Raw genomic sequence first — 15,336 nt, forward strand, 5'->3', positions numbered from 1 at the left:
TATCAATGCCTGCAGTTAATGCAAATAAAACTAGACACACGTAGTCTCCAGTGTCCAGTGTCACTTTATGAAAGTTTGTACTGTGATACGTCATACTCCAGTTGATTGACAGGTCCCGCCTATAAAGGGAGAGTTCCAGGAAGTGACTGTTGGAGTGAGCACACTGCATGTTTTCGGCTATGTCACGTTGTTATTAAAAAGTCGCATTAAACGTGAAGTTTGTCTGCACCATCATTACATTCGGCACCACTAAAAAAAGTTTAAGAACCACTGGACTTGAGGAAGGAGTTTCTCAAAGAAGCAGGACGCTTTCATCCGCGCAAAAAATAAGCAGCAGCCGTCAAGAGGCTCCCTTGTGCACGAACATCGTCTGCCTCATGCAAATGCCACACCCAGAGATGAAAGTGGACTTTTCTGAAAATTCCGGGGGGGGGGGAATATATATATGCGCTTCGCCGTTTTCATTCATCAGATTCGAAACAACGACGTGTAAGTGACTTTTTATTGGCGTGCGTTTTAGTGCGAAAAAATTTAACTTTATTCACTTGCGTCCTGTAGATCATGGCATCGAAACGTAGAAGAACTGTCATGACTGAAGCGGAGCGAGTGAAATGCATCCGTTTGAGCGAGGCTGGACACAAAGTAAAAAGCATCCAGGAGACACTTGGGAGTCGGAAAGATGCAAAGCTGAGCTGAGTTAGCCGAGACGACACTCGAAGTCAGACGGACACGATTTTCTTCCTATCTGTGTTTTTCCCTTTTTGGCCAAATATATATTTTACGACAACTGTCTTGTTGACGGCGTCTTTTATTCGTTCCACTGGGGTTTAGCAGGTGTGTTTATAAAGAGACGAAAATTGTTTGGGGACTATCCCCCACGTTCTAGTTGAGATGGTATAACCCAAGAGGCAAAATGACGCTTGCTACTGTTGTTGCGAGTTGCCATTCGTTCTACTAAACCATTAGTCAAACGCCATCATGTCTTCTGTCGTTATTACACAAACAAAAATCTCTTTACTGTTACTAGTGTTAGTGCCTCAATATGGCTACGCTCGTGAAAGCAATACAACGAACTCAAACGCGTCTTCGTTCAATGTTGTCAACTAATATCCGGATTAATTTTATGCAAATTTTCCTAAATTCTCCGGAGAAATTTCCATAAAAATTTGAAAAACCCAGAATTCCGGGAAAATCCGGAGGACTTTCATCTCTGCACACCGCAGCGAAAGTGCCTGCGCAAAAGCGAGCGAAATGAAACTAGAGTGGGGGTATTACAAACTATTTCTGTCACTTTGGATTGTGTTTACACTGTTAGTATTACCGGGTACCTCTCGCTGGTGCAGTCTGTCGAACCCTCCCGGGTATAATCATACCACTATCCCATTACAAAAACATTGGTCTTCACCTTTTTTCCTGCCAGGAAAATCCCAAATGTAAATGTTTGGTTTACCTTGCGAGTCCGTGAGGGGTTCCTTCTCCAGGGCCGTCTGAAGCCGCTGCATCAGCTCCGCTTTTAGGCCTCTGGCGTTCAAGCCGCGACGCTGGAGCTCGCCCTTCAGTTCGTTCAGTTTCAGTTTCATCACGTCGCAACTCATTGCGTTGCCTGGCGTGCGTGTGTGCAGTACGAATGCTGCAAAGAAAGAACGCAGTGATGAGACATGGTAAAGTTTACAGCAGGGGTGGCCAACCCGCATGCGGCTCTTTGGCTGGTTCAATGCGGCTCCCGGCTTTCACACGACAAGAGTCGAAAACGCCTCGGCAGTGGCGATGCCATTTAAAAAAGGCGCGAACTACACAGAACGTACGACGTCAGCCTATCATCGCACCGTTACTTGATTGACATAGAGGGCAACCAATCAGATGACTGCATCACCGCTCATGCGCAAACAACGGCGCTAAGCTCGTCAGCGAATTACCTCTGATTTTAAGGCACGGTGCCCAATATGTCGATCAAAAGCGACCGGGAGCCGGCGAACTGGTCCCAAGTCTGGGGGTGGGAGGAGGAAATGGGAGGGGGAAAAAAGATTTGTTTGTTTGTATCTTTAGCTGTCATTCATTTTCGGCCGTTCCGACTGTTGCCCGTCGTCGTGTGCGTGCATATGTGCACGAGTGCACTGGTGGGCACCCGCGTGAGTGCGCGCGCACGCGTTTGTCTTTGTGTGTGTGTGTGTGTGTGTGTGTGTGTGTGTGTGTGTGTGTGTGTGCGCGCGCGCTTGCACATTCGCGATCGGGTCGTTCGTGAGTAGGTGGTCGCTTCAAAAGTCGATCTTTGGCCCAAAAAGTGTGTGTGTTTGTGTGTGTTCACGCGCGTGCGCGCGCGAGGAAGGGTATGATGTGGCTCTTTGCAGTAACACAGTAAAAAAATTGGCTCTTCGTCTCCGACTGGTTGGCCACCCCTGGTTTACAGCGTTGAGCTGAACTTATTACAAGGATGCCATTCGTGGTGCATGGGCTAACGTTTGTAGTTTAGCTACATGGCTACAAATAAAGAAAACGGGTAACTAAACGGGGGTACATTCGACGTACTATCTTTGTTACAATTATCAAACGAAACGGACTAATAATTACACACAGGTTATACGTTCACTTGTTTGTCGTTTTCAACTTTATCGCCTATATTAGCTACCAAGCTTCACTACTGTGTAAAACGTTACCGCTTGATATGCATAAGCAAACGTGGGTTCGCATCCGGGTGTACACTGCGTAGCGTTCGTGTGGTGTGGGGGAAAAAAACAGGCGACGAATTGTAGAATTCAAGTCCAGCACTACCTCATCCACGCCTCGTCTCGCGGCCAACAAAAGCGTCAGTTGACGGAAAAGGCGACGACTGCCCTCGAGAACTCCAGTCACGTCCAACCGCCGGAAGATGTGTTGAGCGGAAAAGAAATGGTCACTTTTAATTAGTGATGTGCTTCTCGGGTCGAATCCCTAAAGCGTGTGCCGAGTAATGTTATAGGTGAGAGATTCATGAACGGCGAGTCGATGCGCGCGTTGATGACGTATGTGGTGACGTTTGAAGCCCCGTGAAGTGGAAGTACCACGTGACTGATCAGGAAATGATTCTATTGGTTTGAGTGTATTTCGAAATAAAAGCCGCAAAGAAACGCTATGGATTCCCCTTCACTTTTTATGTTTTCGGGTCACTCATTGCGCTACTTTTTGGCATTCGATTCGACGAGCTTCTTTTTTGCGATGGAACCAGCAAGAAAGAGGATATTTTCCCCTCTTTGGGAGCACTTTGAGCAGATCTCACACCAGACGGTAATGCACTGCAATTACTATTTAACAGATTCCAATAATGAATAAAATAAATTGTGACAACACATACAATTCACATTTTTTCTTTTCTGATTACTTTTAGGTGAAGTGTCTGGTGTTTTCCAAGGTGCTTAGTTATAATAATAACACCTCAACTATGCTAAGGCACTTTAGAGTCTTGCATGGCAACGAGGAGACCAACCAGGTTGAACCGGCTCAGGTTGGCCATTTATATTCATAGCCCCACACTACACTGGATGTTTGTTTTTTTTTTGGGGGGGGGTTGTTTTATAACGCTGACATGTAATTTACTTTAGCTGAGAAAGTTGACTTGGCTGAGCTGTTGATGGATATGGTAATTGAGGATTCCCAGCCGTTTTCCTTGGTGGACGGCAGTGGATTCAAAAAGCTTATGAAAGCTTTAGCTCCTTCCGATGTTCTACCTACACGGCAGGTATGTATGTCACAACATGAAGCACTATATTATCGGATGAACAATTTCAATACTTTTCAATTCAATAAATTATACTTTTTTTAAGACTTTGAAAGCTATTGTGGAAAAAGGTACAAGGAAACCAAGGGTGTAGTTTGACATCAGATATGTGGACTTCCATCGATACTGATGCCTATCTAGCTGTGACATGTCATTTCATTGATGAAACCACGTCTCTCCAATCAGTTGTACTGGGGCTGCAACATTTCCCTGAGGCACACACTGCAGCAAACATGGCTTCTATGAAAACTTCGCTCATGTCTGAGTGGGGTCTCAGTGAAAAAGTGACATGTCTAGTGACTGATGGTGCATCAAATGTGGGAGCTTGTGCCAGACAGCTTCATATGCATCACACTATTTGTGTGCACATACTGTAAATCTTTTGGTAAAAAAAAAAAAAAAAAGCTCTTGACCAATGTCCTGAATTATTCCACATCCGGACAAACTGTCGAAAGATAGTTGGTTATTTTAAGAGCAGCACTACAGCAAAGGAAAGCTCCTTACTTGTCATATGTAACATTTTATTTTTTTTCTATGTACTTTATTGATTTGACACTTGATTTTGTTGTAGGAGAGACTAACTCAGATGCAAGTTCAAATGGGCCTTGCGGTGCTGAAACTTATTCAGGAGGTTGATACAAGGTGGAACAGCACTTAACTCATGCTTCAGCGTATGTACACTTTGAGAGAGCCTGTCGGAGCAGCTTTGGCTGGTTTACGTACTGATCTGACACCATTGTCTGCTGAACAATACAGAATTATTGCTGACTGTGTGAAAATATTAGAGCCATATAACTATGCTACAATTGAGCTGTCTGAGGAGAAGGTTTCCGGGTCAAAGGTAATTCCGCTGTTGACAATGTTGCATCACTATTTGGAAGAAGAGGACATTCGACTGCTTCAACATTTAGACTCCTAAGAGGGAGACTTTAGTCTCCACTCTGTCCCCCCCCACAGAAATCAAGTATGTGTCACACCCTAATTACTGTCCATTGTATTAAGTACCCATCAACGAGTGGGTACTTACCCACTGACAAACACACAGCTGTCCTGCACAATCTCAAATGCGGTGTCGACATCATGGACCAGAAATTGCGCAGTTACTCTGTGCATGAAGGTACAACTCAATTCAACTCAACTGTATTTATAGAGCACTTTCAAACAGCCATCGCTGCATACAAAGTGCTGTACATGGAGCAATTTAACAAAGACAACAAACAGTAAAGTAAATCGGTAATAAAGATGGTAGAAAGCACCGAACAGCAAAACCAAGAACAAATCTAAGTCATGCTGAGTCAAATGCCAAAGAATACAAGTGAGTTGATGGCTGTTTTTTATAACCTCCTTGACATGGCTGCCACAAACGCACGTTTTGTACACAGCATGTACAGGGTCAAAAGAAAGTCGCAGATTGTTCATGCTGGAGCTTTCAGAGGAGCTCAAAAGGAGATTGATGCAGGAAAAACAACAAGTGGAAGAGCGTAAACTGCTGAGCCGTAAGGTGAAAGTTGAGAGACAGCAGATAAAGAATAAGTGCCAGGCACGCTAACACTGCAATAATAACAGAAGTACTCGGCGTTGTGCAGCCTGTGGCAAATTTACTTGTGGCAAATGTAGGCGGACTTCACCTTGTGACAAATGTGAGATGTGAAGACTGTGTGGAACAATTGTTTGCTTGAAACATTTGTCCCGCTTGGTACCTTTGTCCTTTTTTTTTTGCTGATCTTTTGTGTGAAATAAAAATAGTCTTTTTCAAATTATACAGTTTGTTGTTTTTCTAAACTGAAATTGAAATGTGTGGGGTGCTAATTTTGTTCCTCCGTCCTCTAAAATTTTAGGATTGGCAGTATGCAAGTATGCCCTCCGTAAAATGACTGGCCATTATAAAAATAATTCTCATGGCAAATAAGTAAAAATGTTTCTTGACTAAAAGCCAAAACAGGAAGCTTGTGGAGGGCTGTTGAGAATCAAATACGTCCAGGGCTGAGCATGCACAATTAGAAATTCAATGGACACCAAGAGTACCTTGAGTGAAATTTGTAAGTTCTGGAAGAGGGGGGTGGAATGGAGCAGAAGTGGAAAAACCCAGGACGTCCACTCCAGAGAGCACATCCATGGTTGAGTTTATGAGAGAAGCTGAACAACCTGCAGTATTATGTTTCTGGCTACTCTGCTTGACCCAAGGTTTAAAAAACTAGGCTTCTCATCCCCATAAAGCAGCAGAGGCAGAAAAAAGGCTCACGATGGAATGCGCAGCTCTTATGAGGCGCACAGCGTCCTCATCTACTTCATCATCATCACCGTCATCATCATCATCAGAACCTTCCCTTTCTGTTGGAGGTATTTAATATTTCCCAATTGTGCTAATATTTAATAATAATTACTAATAACTGTTTATCTTTTCTAGGAAGCAAACTGTGGTATCATTTGGATACCTCAATCCATCAAGCAAGAACCACAAATGTCACGGCAAATGCAACAGTTGAGGTGCAAAAGTTTCTTGGAGCGCCAAACATCCCCAGAGTTGAAAGTCCCCTTCAGTACTGGGAATCACAGAAATGTATGCTTCCTATTCTATACCAACTTGCTATCTCACATCTATGCACCCCTGCTTCATCAGTACCATGTGAAAGAGTTTTTTCAAAAGCAGGTGAAATTCTCAGCAAAAAAAGAAACCGCCTGAGTCCAAAGACTTTGGAAAAAATAGTTTTTAAATAAAAATGAATTAGCACTTTATTTTACCTCCTTATTTCACATTTTCACTTCTTGCATGAGCATAAACATAGACAAAGTAACACAGAACAATTCATGTTAAAACACTTCAAATATATATTTTTTGTATTCCGAGTATGATTTACACACCATGTTGTTGCATGCACCAAGCATGTTGTACATTTTCTGTCCACATGATGGCGTAGTCGAGGAAATGAATCATCTTGAAGCCCCTACGTGTGTATTAAGTATTTCCCTGCAGGGTTTGACTGCTTTATGGAGCTTCATTTTGCCATCACTACTTTTAATCATTTCACCTTCAAATTCCAGATAGTTGTATTTTATTTCCAAAATAGTTTGAACAGTCAGTAATTTGTTGCGGAGTAGTCAGGAATCACGTGCTTTACAAAGGAAGTGACGTAGCGGTAGAGCATCCTGGGGAATGTAGTTCAAGAGAATGCCCACGACAATCGCCATCTTGCCTCTTAAAAATAGATAAAAGGCGCACATAAGGCATTTGTACGAGCCTTAAGACTGAATACCCACAGTCAATATACTCAATTTCCTAAAGTAATGAAGAATAAATTATTTGAATCTCTATTGAATCTCTAATTGCCCCACGGGGATAAATAAAGTTTTCTGAATCTGAAATAATTTAGAGGCACAGCAGCACCATTCAGATGTTGCAAGTTCTAATCTCAGCTCAGGTCTTCCGGTGTTGAATTTCGCAGTCATTGGGACTTTTTAATGAACTAACCTATACCTGGTTGCTGTGTAGTGAATGATTCAGCCCACGTGCTTGAAAAGAAAACATGGTGTGCCGAAATTACACACAGAATGGACACTGCTCATTTTTATTTTCACTCTCAATGTTCTGTGTGGCAAGGTATTCATCCCTTACAAAGCACTCCTGACTCACCATAATATTTCACAATTTTTATTAAATCGGAACATTGAAGAAAAATGTAATGAATACATACAAACGTGGATCTTATTTGACTTGTCATCACAACGGGACGACACACCTCGAGTAGCATGCTTTAGTCAGGGGAGAGGAGCTTTGAATCCAGCATATTGTCCTGCCGCATCTGGAACTCCCTTTGGATTCGTTGCACCACACAAGAGGGAATAACGACACGAATCTTCTTTCCAAGATACCCCCAACACCAGCTGACAAATGACCTGTATGCCAAGTTCCTGAAACGGCTGTCAGCAGAGGATAAATCAGTAGTTGTTCCAAGTCCTGTGACCAAAACTTACCGATACTTCAAAATGTCTCTTATTGGTTATTGACAACATGGTGTCTAAGCTTGTACGATATGGTCGAGTATTCTAACGTAATATAGACATTCTTTCATCTCACTTACTTTTCATAGCCTCTAACTTGCAAGTTCCCATGCTGTGCCCGATAAATGTTCAGGGCATTTTGCAGGGAATAGATATTCAGGCAAACTGGAACAAATCCTGGGTGGCGGGTCATGCAGTTTACAGGTGGTTCTGCCTCTTCCATTCTTCTGGTAACCTATGGGGTCAGATGTTCGAGGTAGAGATATACACATTTTTTCTACTGAAAGAGCACAACCAAAATAAAATCACTATCACTCATTGTGGCACTGGTTTACCATTGGCGTCTCCCTGCAGCACACATTCTCCACCTCAGTCTGCATTGTAGAGCAATTTCCACAGGTGCACCTGTCACAAATGTTAAAGGCATTTGTTTGTCAGCCATCAATTAAACATTCGCCGACTGACACTTTATATGAATGCGTGTGCCAACGATACTCACCAATCCTACTTCCACATGTGCATGTATTGGAGTTGCTGTTTTGTGTTATCACGTGTGCTTGTTTGCTGAGTTTTTGTCCCCTAAATGCATACTGTGTTCCCCCCACTTTCTTATATTTTCTTTTCAAATCAGTGCACTGAAAAAGGCGACCCGGCACACTTCCTGTGCTCCGTTTATTAGCATGTATAGTCACCCCATGGACAACCTGCTAGCATTTAATCTAACTTGTTTGATGGATTATGTGGGCTAAAATTACATTACCATTCTGAAACGTCCATCGTTGTACGGGTTTGAGGTTGTTGTTGTTGTTGTTCCTCAGTCTCTTCATCAGACTATGGGTCAAAGACGTAGGGTAAAATTTCTGCCGGTCTTGTTGGGGTCCTAACAGGATGGAAGCAGTTTCCGGTAAGTGTTCCAATCACTGCCAAGATGTTCTCTATTTGCAAATTAAGGAGAACGCTTGAGTCCTTCAGTGCTAAGCTCATTTACATTTCAAATAACGAGCAATCCAGCCGTATCATCTGCCATGCATCGATTAACTAGAATAACTTCAAAAAGGGCATCCTCGCCATTTCCAATATTAGATATCTTGCAAACCAGATGACAGGACATAACAGGGACTTTTAATTACTTCTAAATTTTATAACAACTCTGCAAATTTAGATGTAAAAAAAAAAAAAAAAAATGCGGAAAAATTATGAAAAAAAATTCAAATGCTGTGTGCTTGTACGCTAAATGTGCTGAAAACTTCTGCAACCTGGAAAAATGGAACGCGACTTTGTCCACCATCTTTCTTTTGACGACACAACATGTTTGAGGTGTGAAAACAAAAACGTCCCCTTAAATCCTCAATGGGGCTTTTCCAACCCCTGACAGCAAGGCGCGCTGAAGCGGCATCGCCATCTCACACTAACGCCTTTGAAAAGAGTCTCCACTGGCTGAAAGAACTGTCCATCAAACTTCTGCTTCAGACAGTCACTTCTGAACAACTAATGAATGAATACCTCTGCTCCTCGCCGTGCTCATGGTAGTTGTAGTCCCCGTTCTCCTCACGCGGTCGTTTTCGGCGGTAGTGTCCGCATCTCTCTGATTGCAACTTCGCTGGCACGGCCAGACTGCCATCATCATGTCCGCAATTCGGCTCTGCCCACCCGGCGCTACCGACGGCCACCAGGGCATCCTCCATTTTGATCTCCTCTCTAATTTCTGCAGTAAGGACAATGAATGTCATCGGTTGATCTGTGTCCCAATCAGAGTTGTAATTGTTTGGCCTTTTTCAATATACAGTAGTTAGTTTCTATTTAATTTTGCCTTTTTTTTTTAATTCAGTTAGATTTTCCCTAAAATTAGCATCGGTTAGTTAGTCTCAAGCGCAAAATTTAATTTGGATTTTATTTTGTGAAGGGAAGCGTCCCTTCCCACCCACTTAGTTATACAGCTAGTCACTTGGTCAGCAATAACAACATTGGTCCCAATAGAGCCTCTCTCTCAAATATACGGTAATCCCATTACTAACGACGCACCACTTTTCCGCTATCCTGCTTTTTATAACAGTTTTATGATGTTGCCAAAAAGATAATGTTAAGGAATTATTCTTCTCTGTTAGTTAGATTTGAAAGAAACAATGTAGTATGCTGTTGAAGGTATTTACAATCACCTTTAGTGCCCCCTCACCCCCACCACTTTCAGAACCCCTCCAGAGGACATGTTTAACATCAAAAGAACTGCTATCTCTAGTAAGGAATCATTATTTGCGATGTCTAAACCTTCCTTATAAAATAATTTCCTTATGTGGGAAATGAGCATGGTACATGTCCTTTATGAACATGCAAGTATGTGAACAAAATACATGTGTAACAACACAAGCAATGAAATGCAAAAATATATGCTCCTAACACTGTTCATAACACAAAAGCTGCAGTACAGTACTGTACAGGTATATGAACAAAATACGGTATAACAAACTTAGGGCTATTTACTCTAAAATGAGACGAGTAACAGACCCGGTGGCTTTTCTTTCCACTATCTCACTGTCTCTAAGTCGACCTCCCCTCGATGCCACCCAAGACAGCGTTGCTCAGCTGATGCCGTGCAATGAACTTTTAAAGCCAGCCACGGGACGCTTCGAAGTCCTCGATGGCCATAGTTAGCGCGATGGAACTCGCCTTCTCTCTAATTAGCGCTCCATGTAGCGTAAGGTTTTTAGCATGATAACAAGTAAAGCATTCCAGGAAACGTTAGTTGATTCGGCTGTCCGTCGAGCCACAAGCAATTTACTCTGAGCAGCTAATCGGATGCATTCCACGCTATCTTCCACGGATCTAGTGACAGTATCTACACACATAGAGATTGAGGTCCCTCTTGGCCAATGGGAGGCCAGGATGATGCTCGATAAGCCAATGGCCTAGCAGCTATGAGTATGTTGCGTTCAGGAAACTCAGAGCTGGGAACGAAATAAAAATCGTCACTATTCCAGTAAAACTACATGCTAATAGAGTCACTTACATGTTGCCGTTTTGTATCCAATGAGAGTAAATAGCGGTGCGGACAGAGTTATTCCGTAGTATCGAGCGGGACTTGTGTTTGCGCCACCGCGTGCTTCTGCGTGGCTTCCGGGTAGTGGAAATTCCGTTGTTATGAATTGATCGTTAATGTAACATCGTTGTTGAAGTTTTAATGCATAGGTTTTTAGTCTGGAGGAACTGTTATCTCGAGATTTATGCACAACAGGGGAAGCCTGGACCTTGTCCTCATGCCAAGATCGAATTGCATCGACATTTCTTTGTTTCTGGTTTTTACATAAGGGGCAGCATTACCCGCCTCTCATTATCATATTGTCTCTATATAATCTCATGACTGTGTTTTTTCTACGCTTCCTGACTGAAATCTGAAACCCTCAGGAGCCCGAATCGATTCGTAAACTGCAGCAAAGACAAATAAACCCTTCGAAGGTACTGTTCATTGTCTCCAGCCTGTATTTGGATAATCAAAATCCTCACCGTCCGAAATTCAACGAACGGGTGGAGGAAGAGAAAGGCCTCTCTTCCCCCCAACATTAACATGGTAAATTAAACTGAAAATGAACCAGGGTGTGTCTGGAATTTAACTGCCACTCACCTGGTTTGATGTCACCATTTTCCTCTTCGTCTGGTTTAAGTCTGAAAACTAGCTCGGTGATGGCGGGCATATTGGGAAAGTTGGAATTGGCGTTCAAATCCACCACGCTGTGGTCGGAGGCAACCACTGGTTGGCTGTCGCACGGCTCACATTTGACCTCTGGCTTGGTGTCCTCTTCCTCGCAGTAGCAGCCCCAATCTCTGCCATTGTCTTCCTCTAGCAGCGCAAATTTATTGATGAGTTTCTTGCTCTTTCACACGTCTTTTTTTTTCTTTGCTCAGTCAATGTTTATACGTTTGAACTGAAATTGCGAGCGGTGATTCTCACTCACAATTACAGTTTTTTTTGTTTTTTTTTTTGCTTCTTCATGGCACATTTCTTGTTAACACTTGTGTTCATGGATTTTTCTGACAATGCAGTCTTATTGATCCAAATCGTCACCCACCTTGTTTGATGTCAACACCTTCCTCTTTGTCTGGTTCAGGTTTAATGACTATATCAGCGATGGTGGTCCTTTTGGGAAGGTTGGCTTTCAATTTCGGCACACTGTGGTCAGAGGCGAACACCGGTTGGCTGTCGCACGGCTCACATTTGACCTGCGGCTTTGTGTCCTCTTCTTCATAACAGTCGCCCCGATCTCCATTTTTGTCTTCCTCTAGCAGCGCAAATTTATTGATGAGTTTGTTGTCCATTCATCCCAATTTTTACACTACACTCAGTATATGGCTTTAAGTTTGAATTTACATTTAGAGCAGTGATTTTCATTTACAATGAGGTCAACCCAATTTCCTTTTTCCCCCTAGCTTCTGCATGGCAAATTTTTTGTTTAAAAAAAAAAAAAAAAACGGAACTTATTTTGTACCTCGCCGCGGCGACTTTGCCCTGGCGTTCTCCTGCAACGCAGCCAGGAGCCGCTCCACCAGGTCCGTCTTCAGGCCACTGGTGTCCAGGTTGCGGCGCTGGAGCTCGTCCTTGAGCTCGTTTACTCTCAGTTTCTTCAAATCATCTAGATTGTGGGTCCAAATGTCCTTAGTACAAAATCTAGGTAGGAGAAAAAAAATAAAGTGCACGAGGATGACAATCTGGATCGTTTAACCATCTATTATTTTGTTTATTTTACACATTACAACATATGATAGGCATATCAAAACATGCTGCCCCCCAACCAACAAAAAAGAAGAAAAAAAAAAGCCAGATTTTGCCCATTTTTCTCTCTGCTATTAACCCTTTCAGTGATTACTACAGTGGACATCTGATAATGTTATCAGGGTACAGGTTTTCATTATTGGTGCATGAAAGGGTTAACTTTTCTGTGAGGTAAGTGGAGTCCCTCCTGTCCAGCCCCTCCATCTTTAAAGCGCACGAAAAACATTTGACACATCGTCAGCCTTGTTTTTCTCTTCAGGCGCAGTGGTTTCTAGCAAATCAAATTAGAGACACAAGATGGGCCCCAGACACGACTGATTTTACCAGTTCATATCAATCATGCACTACTGTCAGGTCATACTGACAACTTTGCTAAATATTTTTACAGTACCTGTCATTTGACAGTACAACTGTCACAAATGTAATTCTAGTGAAAAAACAGATTTACCATGTTGAATTTGACACAAGTAAGGAAATAAATTTTTGAAGCTCCCTTTTCAGCCTCTCATTTTCATCCCATAGCTTTTAATCTTATTGCATGTTGACATGATTATTTTGCAACCAAGCGTACCTCAGGTTCAGATCATCGTACCCTGTTCTCGTAACTGCGCTGTCCTCTTCAGCTTCAGCGGAAAAGAGAACAGTTCACACATGTCGTTCACAACCTCATAATAAAAAGGGTGAGTGTGATAGGCTTGAAAATGCTGCTAGGGCATACATGAGTGTTTTTAGTCTGACATGCAAGACGAGTATGTGGAGAGGGAGAGGGGAGGCGTTGGGATCAGTCGAGTAGGGATATGAATTAAGAGTGAAAAAAGAATGACTGTTGAGATCAGCATAGGGGGTTAGGGTTAAATCAGGGGGTCACAAGGTGGTCTTAGTTTTAAAATGGTTGAAGATGCCTGCCGTAAATGTTTGAACCATCACTTACCAGGATTGTGATCCATGCTGTTGACTTCCTCTGGAGCAAGAGCAGGGGGATTTGGTGGTGCAACCAAATCCATTGCATTGTGTTTCTTTTTTCTATGGTTAAAAAAAAAAAAATTCCAAATAAATTAATTCACAGAAATACTCATCTCCAGATGGAATACACTTCATTCCTCACTTACAAATCCCATATTAGTTATAGTTATAACATAGTGCTTTACAGGTAGTTGTTTTGCTGTGACTGGCAACTCTCCAGCTAGCGTTATTTTGCCGTGAATGGCTCTGACTGGTCAATCACCAGAGTGAGGAATTCTGGGCCACTTGTGAATCGGCTATTTTGATGATAGTAGGTTGGCCGTGAACTGGTGATTTATAGGCTGCTGTGTCACGGTTCGACTGGCTTCCACATTAACTGCCTCCCCAATTCCATCTGTGGCCATTAAGGCAATGTCAGTCCAGTAACTTTGTGCTTCCTAATCAAAACTCTATTTCTTTCATGGGTGAAAGTTTCACCCCAACCTCATTTTTTTTAGCTTAATTTGACCTCTTTTCCTTTTTGAACTCTCCTGGTTTTTACCCTCATCATAACCTTTATTTTTATGGGGCCTAATCATTTTACCAATTGTTTTTCTTTTACATGCTGCATCGAAATGGTTCAACTGCATAACTGTTAGTACGTGAAACAGAACAGCTTGTTTACAACTCTAGACTGACTAGCTGCAAGAAATTTTAGACGGAATAAAAGCGGCACGATCAGGGTGATCGCTCGACCCACTGCTCCAACAGCTGGCACATTTTAAACGTCGCAGACTTCATACGGGTGCTATTTTTGGATTTTACGACTACATAAGGTACACGGTATTATTTGAGGCAGGCATGGTAAAACATACAACTACCTTATACATACGGTAGCTTGCGGTTGTTGCGGAAACTCAGCTTCGTCTTCTTAACTTTGCGAAGCTCGTTTTCCTGCTTCCTCCACTTGCGAACCATGGATTCGTTGATATTGAATACTCTCGCGGCTGCTCGATTCCCATGTTCGTCCGCGTAACCTATAGCTCGCAGTTTAAACTGTGCTTCGTAAGCGTGTCTCTTCACCGGTGTCATTTCCGGGGTCCTAAGCCAAACCGATGTTTCGCACAATGCACATCCTGGCACTGAATACATACTGGGGGCTTGCCTTTGGCGGACTCTTTCACACGGGCCCTTCCCCCTTTAACGTCCGTATGCTGTCTTCAGTCACGTCCGCCTTTCCTCTATATAAAGAGCGTGTCGAAAGGAAACGGTCTCATATTTGTCGTTCTTCCTCGATTCGTGGTAAAAAGCGTTGCCGGTCGCTGCAAAAATAACCGCTGCGAATGGTGAATTAATTGCTTAATGTCAAATGAGACAAACCATTTGTAAAAATTAGAAATTCAATTCTTACCTCGGGGTTGTTTTTGAATTGTGTGAGGAAAAATAGAGGGCACAAAATCAATTATTAAACTCCCTTGTAATAAAAGCTGAAAGGATCATTAAACAAATAACTATGCAGTAGTTATTAGATGTACTTAGCATTTGTGTGTGATGAATGATAATGAGTTTTTTTTTCTTGCAATACATTCATATTTAAGACAAACTATAATTCTGCTGGGTTTTACAGTTTTACCTTGCACGTTTTGAGCGTCCACTTCGTGAAACAGCTGCTGTATATGAAAATACAGATGGAACGAAATCTGGACTACCATGTTCCAGGGATGCTTTTCCTGTAAAATTAAAAAATTAAATTTAAGGATTTAAATATGCAGTGAGAAAGATATATACTGTGTGTACATATACACACACACACACACACACACATATATATATATATATATATACACACACACACACACACACATATATATATATATATATA

The 15,336-nt window shown here is 42.3% G+C and overlaps 2 protein-coding genes across 7 annotated transcripts in view; both read right to left on the reverse strand.

The window, feature by feature from the left end:
• Positions 1-3,000, reverse strand: part of LOC109510957 (heterogeneous nuclear ribonucleoprotein U-like protein 1) — a 12,837-nt gene extending 9,837 nt beyond the window's left edge. For both annotated transcript variants that reach the window (XM_019861669.1, XM_019861668.1), the window contains exons 1-2: positions 2,770-3,000; positions 1,451-1,630 (exon numbers count right to left, since the gene is read on the reverse strand). In XM_019861669.1, coding sequence (XP_019717228.1) covers positions 1,451-1,595 — 145 coding nt within the window. In that variant the 5' untranslated portion in view covers positions 1,596-1,630; positions 2,770-3,000. The remainder of the gene's footprint in view (positions 1-1,450; positions 1,631-2,769) is intronic.
• Positions 3,001-7,384: 4,384 nt separating this feature from the next.
• LOC109510929 (heterogeneous nuclear ribonucleoprotein U-like protein 1) lies at positions 7,385-15,228 on the reverse strand. Of its 5 annotated transcripts, none has more exons than XM_019861625.1 (11): positions 15,088-15,228; positions 13,444-13,535; positions 13,084-13,135; positions 12,229-12,407; positions 11,812-12,021; positions 11,367-11,582; positions 9,254-9,455; positions 8,511-8,630; positions 8,086-8,155; positions 7,831-7,985; positions 7,385-7,669 (listed from the first exon to the last, which is right to left on the reverse strand). In XM_019861625.1, the coding sequence occupies exons 2-8, from the start codon at positions 13,514-13,516 to the stop codon at positions 8,582-8,584; spliced, it is 981 nt and encodes a 326-aa protein (XP_019717184.1). In that variant the 5' UTR covers positions 13,517-13,535; positions 15,088-15,228; the 3' UTR covers positions 7,385-7,669; positions 7,831-7,985; positions 8,086-8,155; positions 8,511-8,581. The 5 variants fall into 5 exon arrangements, with proteins under 5 accessions (XP_019717184.1, XP_019717181.1, XP_019717185.1 ...); XM_019861622.1 differs by lacking the exon at positions 15,088-15,228 and adding an exon at positions 14,347-15,073; XM_019861626.1 differs by lacking the exon at positions 15,088-15,228 and adding an exon at positions 14,333-15,071.
• Positions 15,229-15,336: the final 108 nt, after the last annotated feature.

The sequence above is a fragment of the Hippocampus comes genome, unplaced genomic scaffold (genome assembly GCF_001891065.2).
Source record: "Hippocampus comes isolate QL1 unplaced genomic scaffold, H_comes_QL1_v1.1 scaffold122, whole genome shotgun sequence".
NCBI lineage: Eukaryota > Metazoa > Chordata > Actinopteri > Syngnathiformes > Syngnathidae > Hippocampus > Hippocampus comes.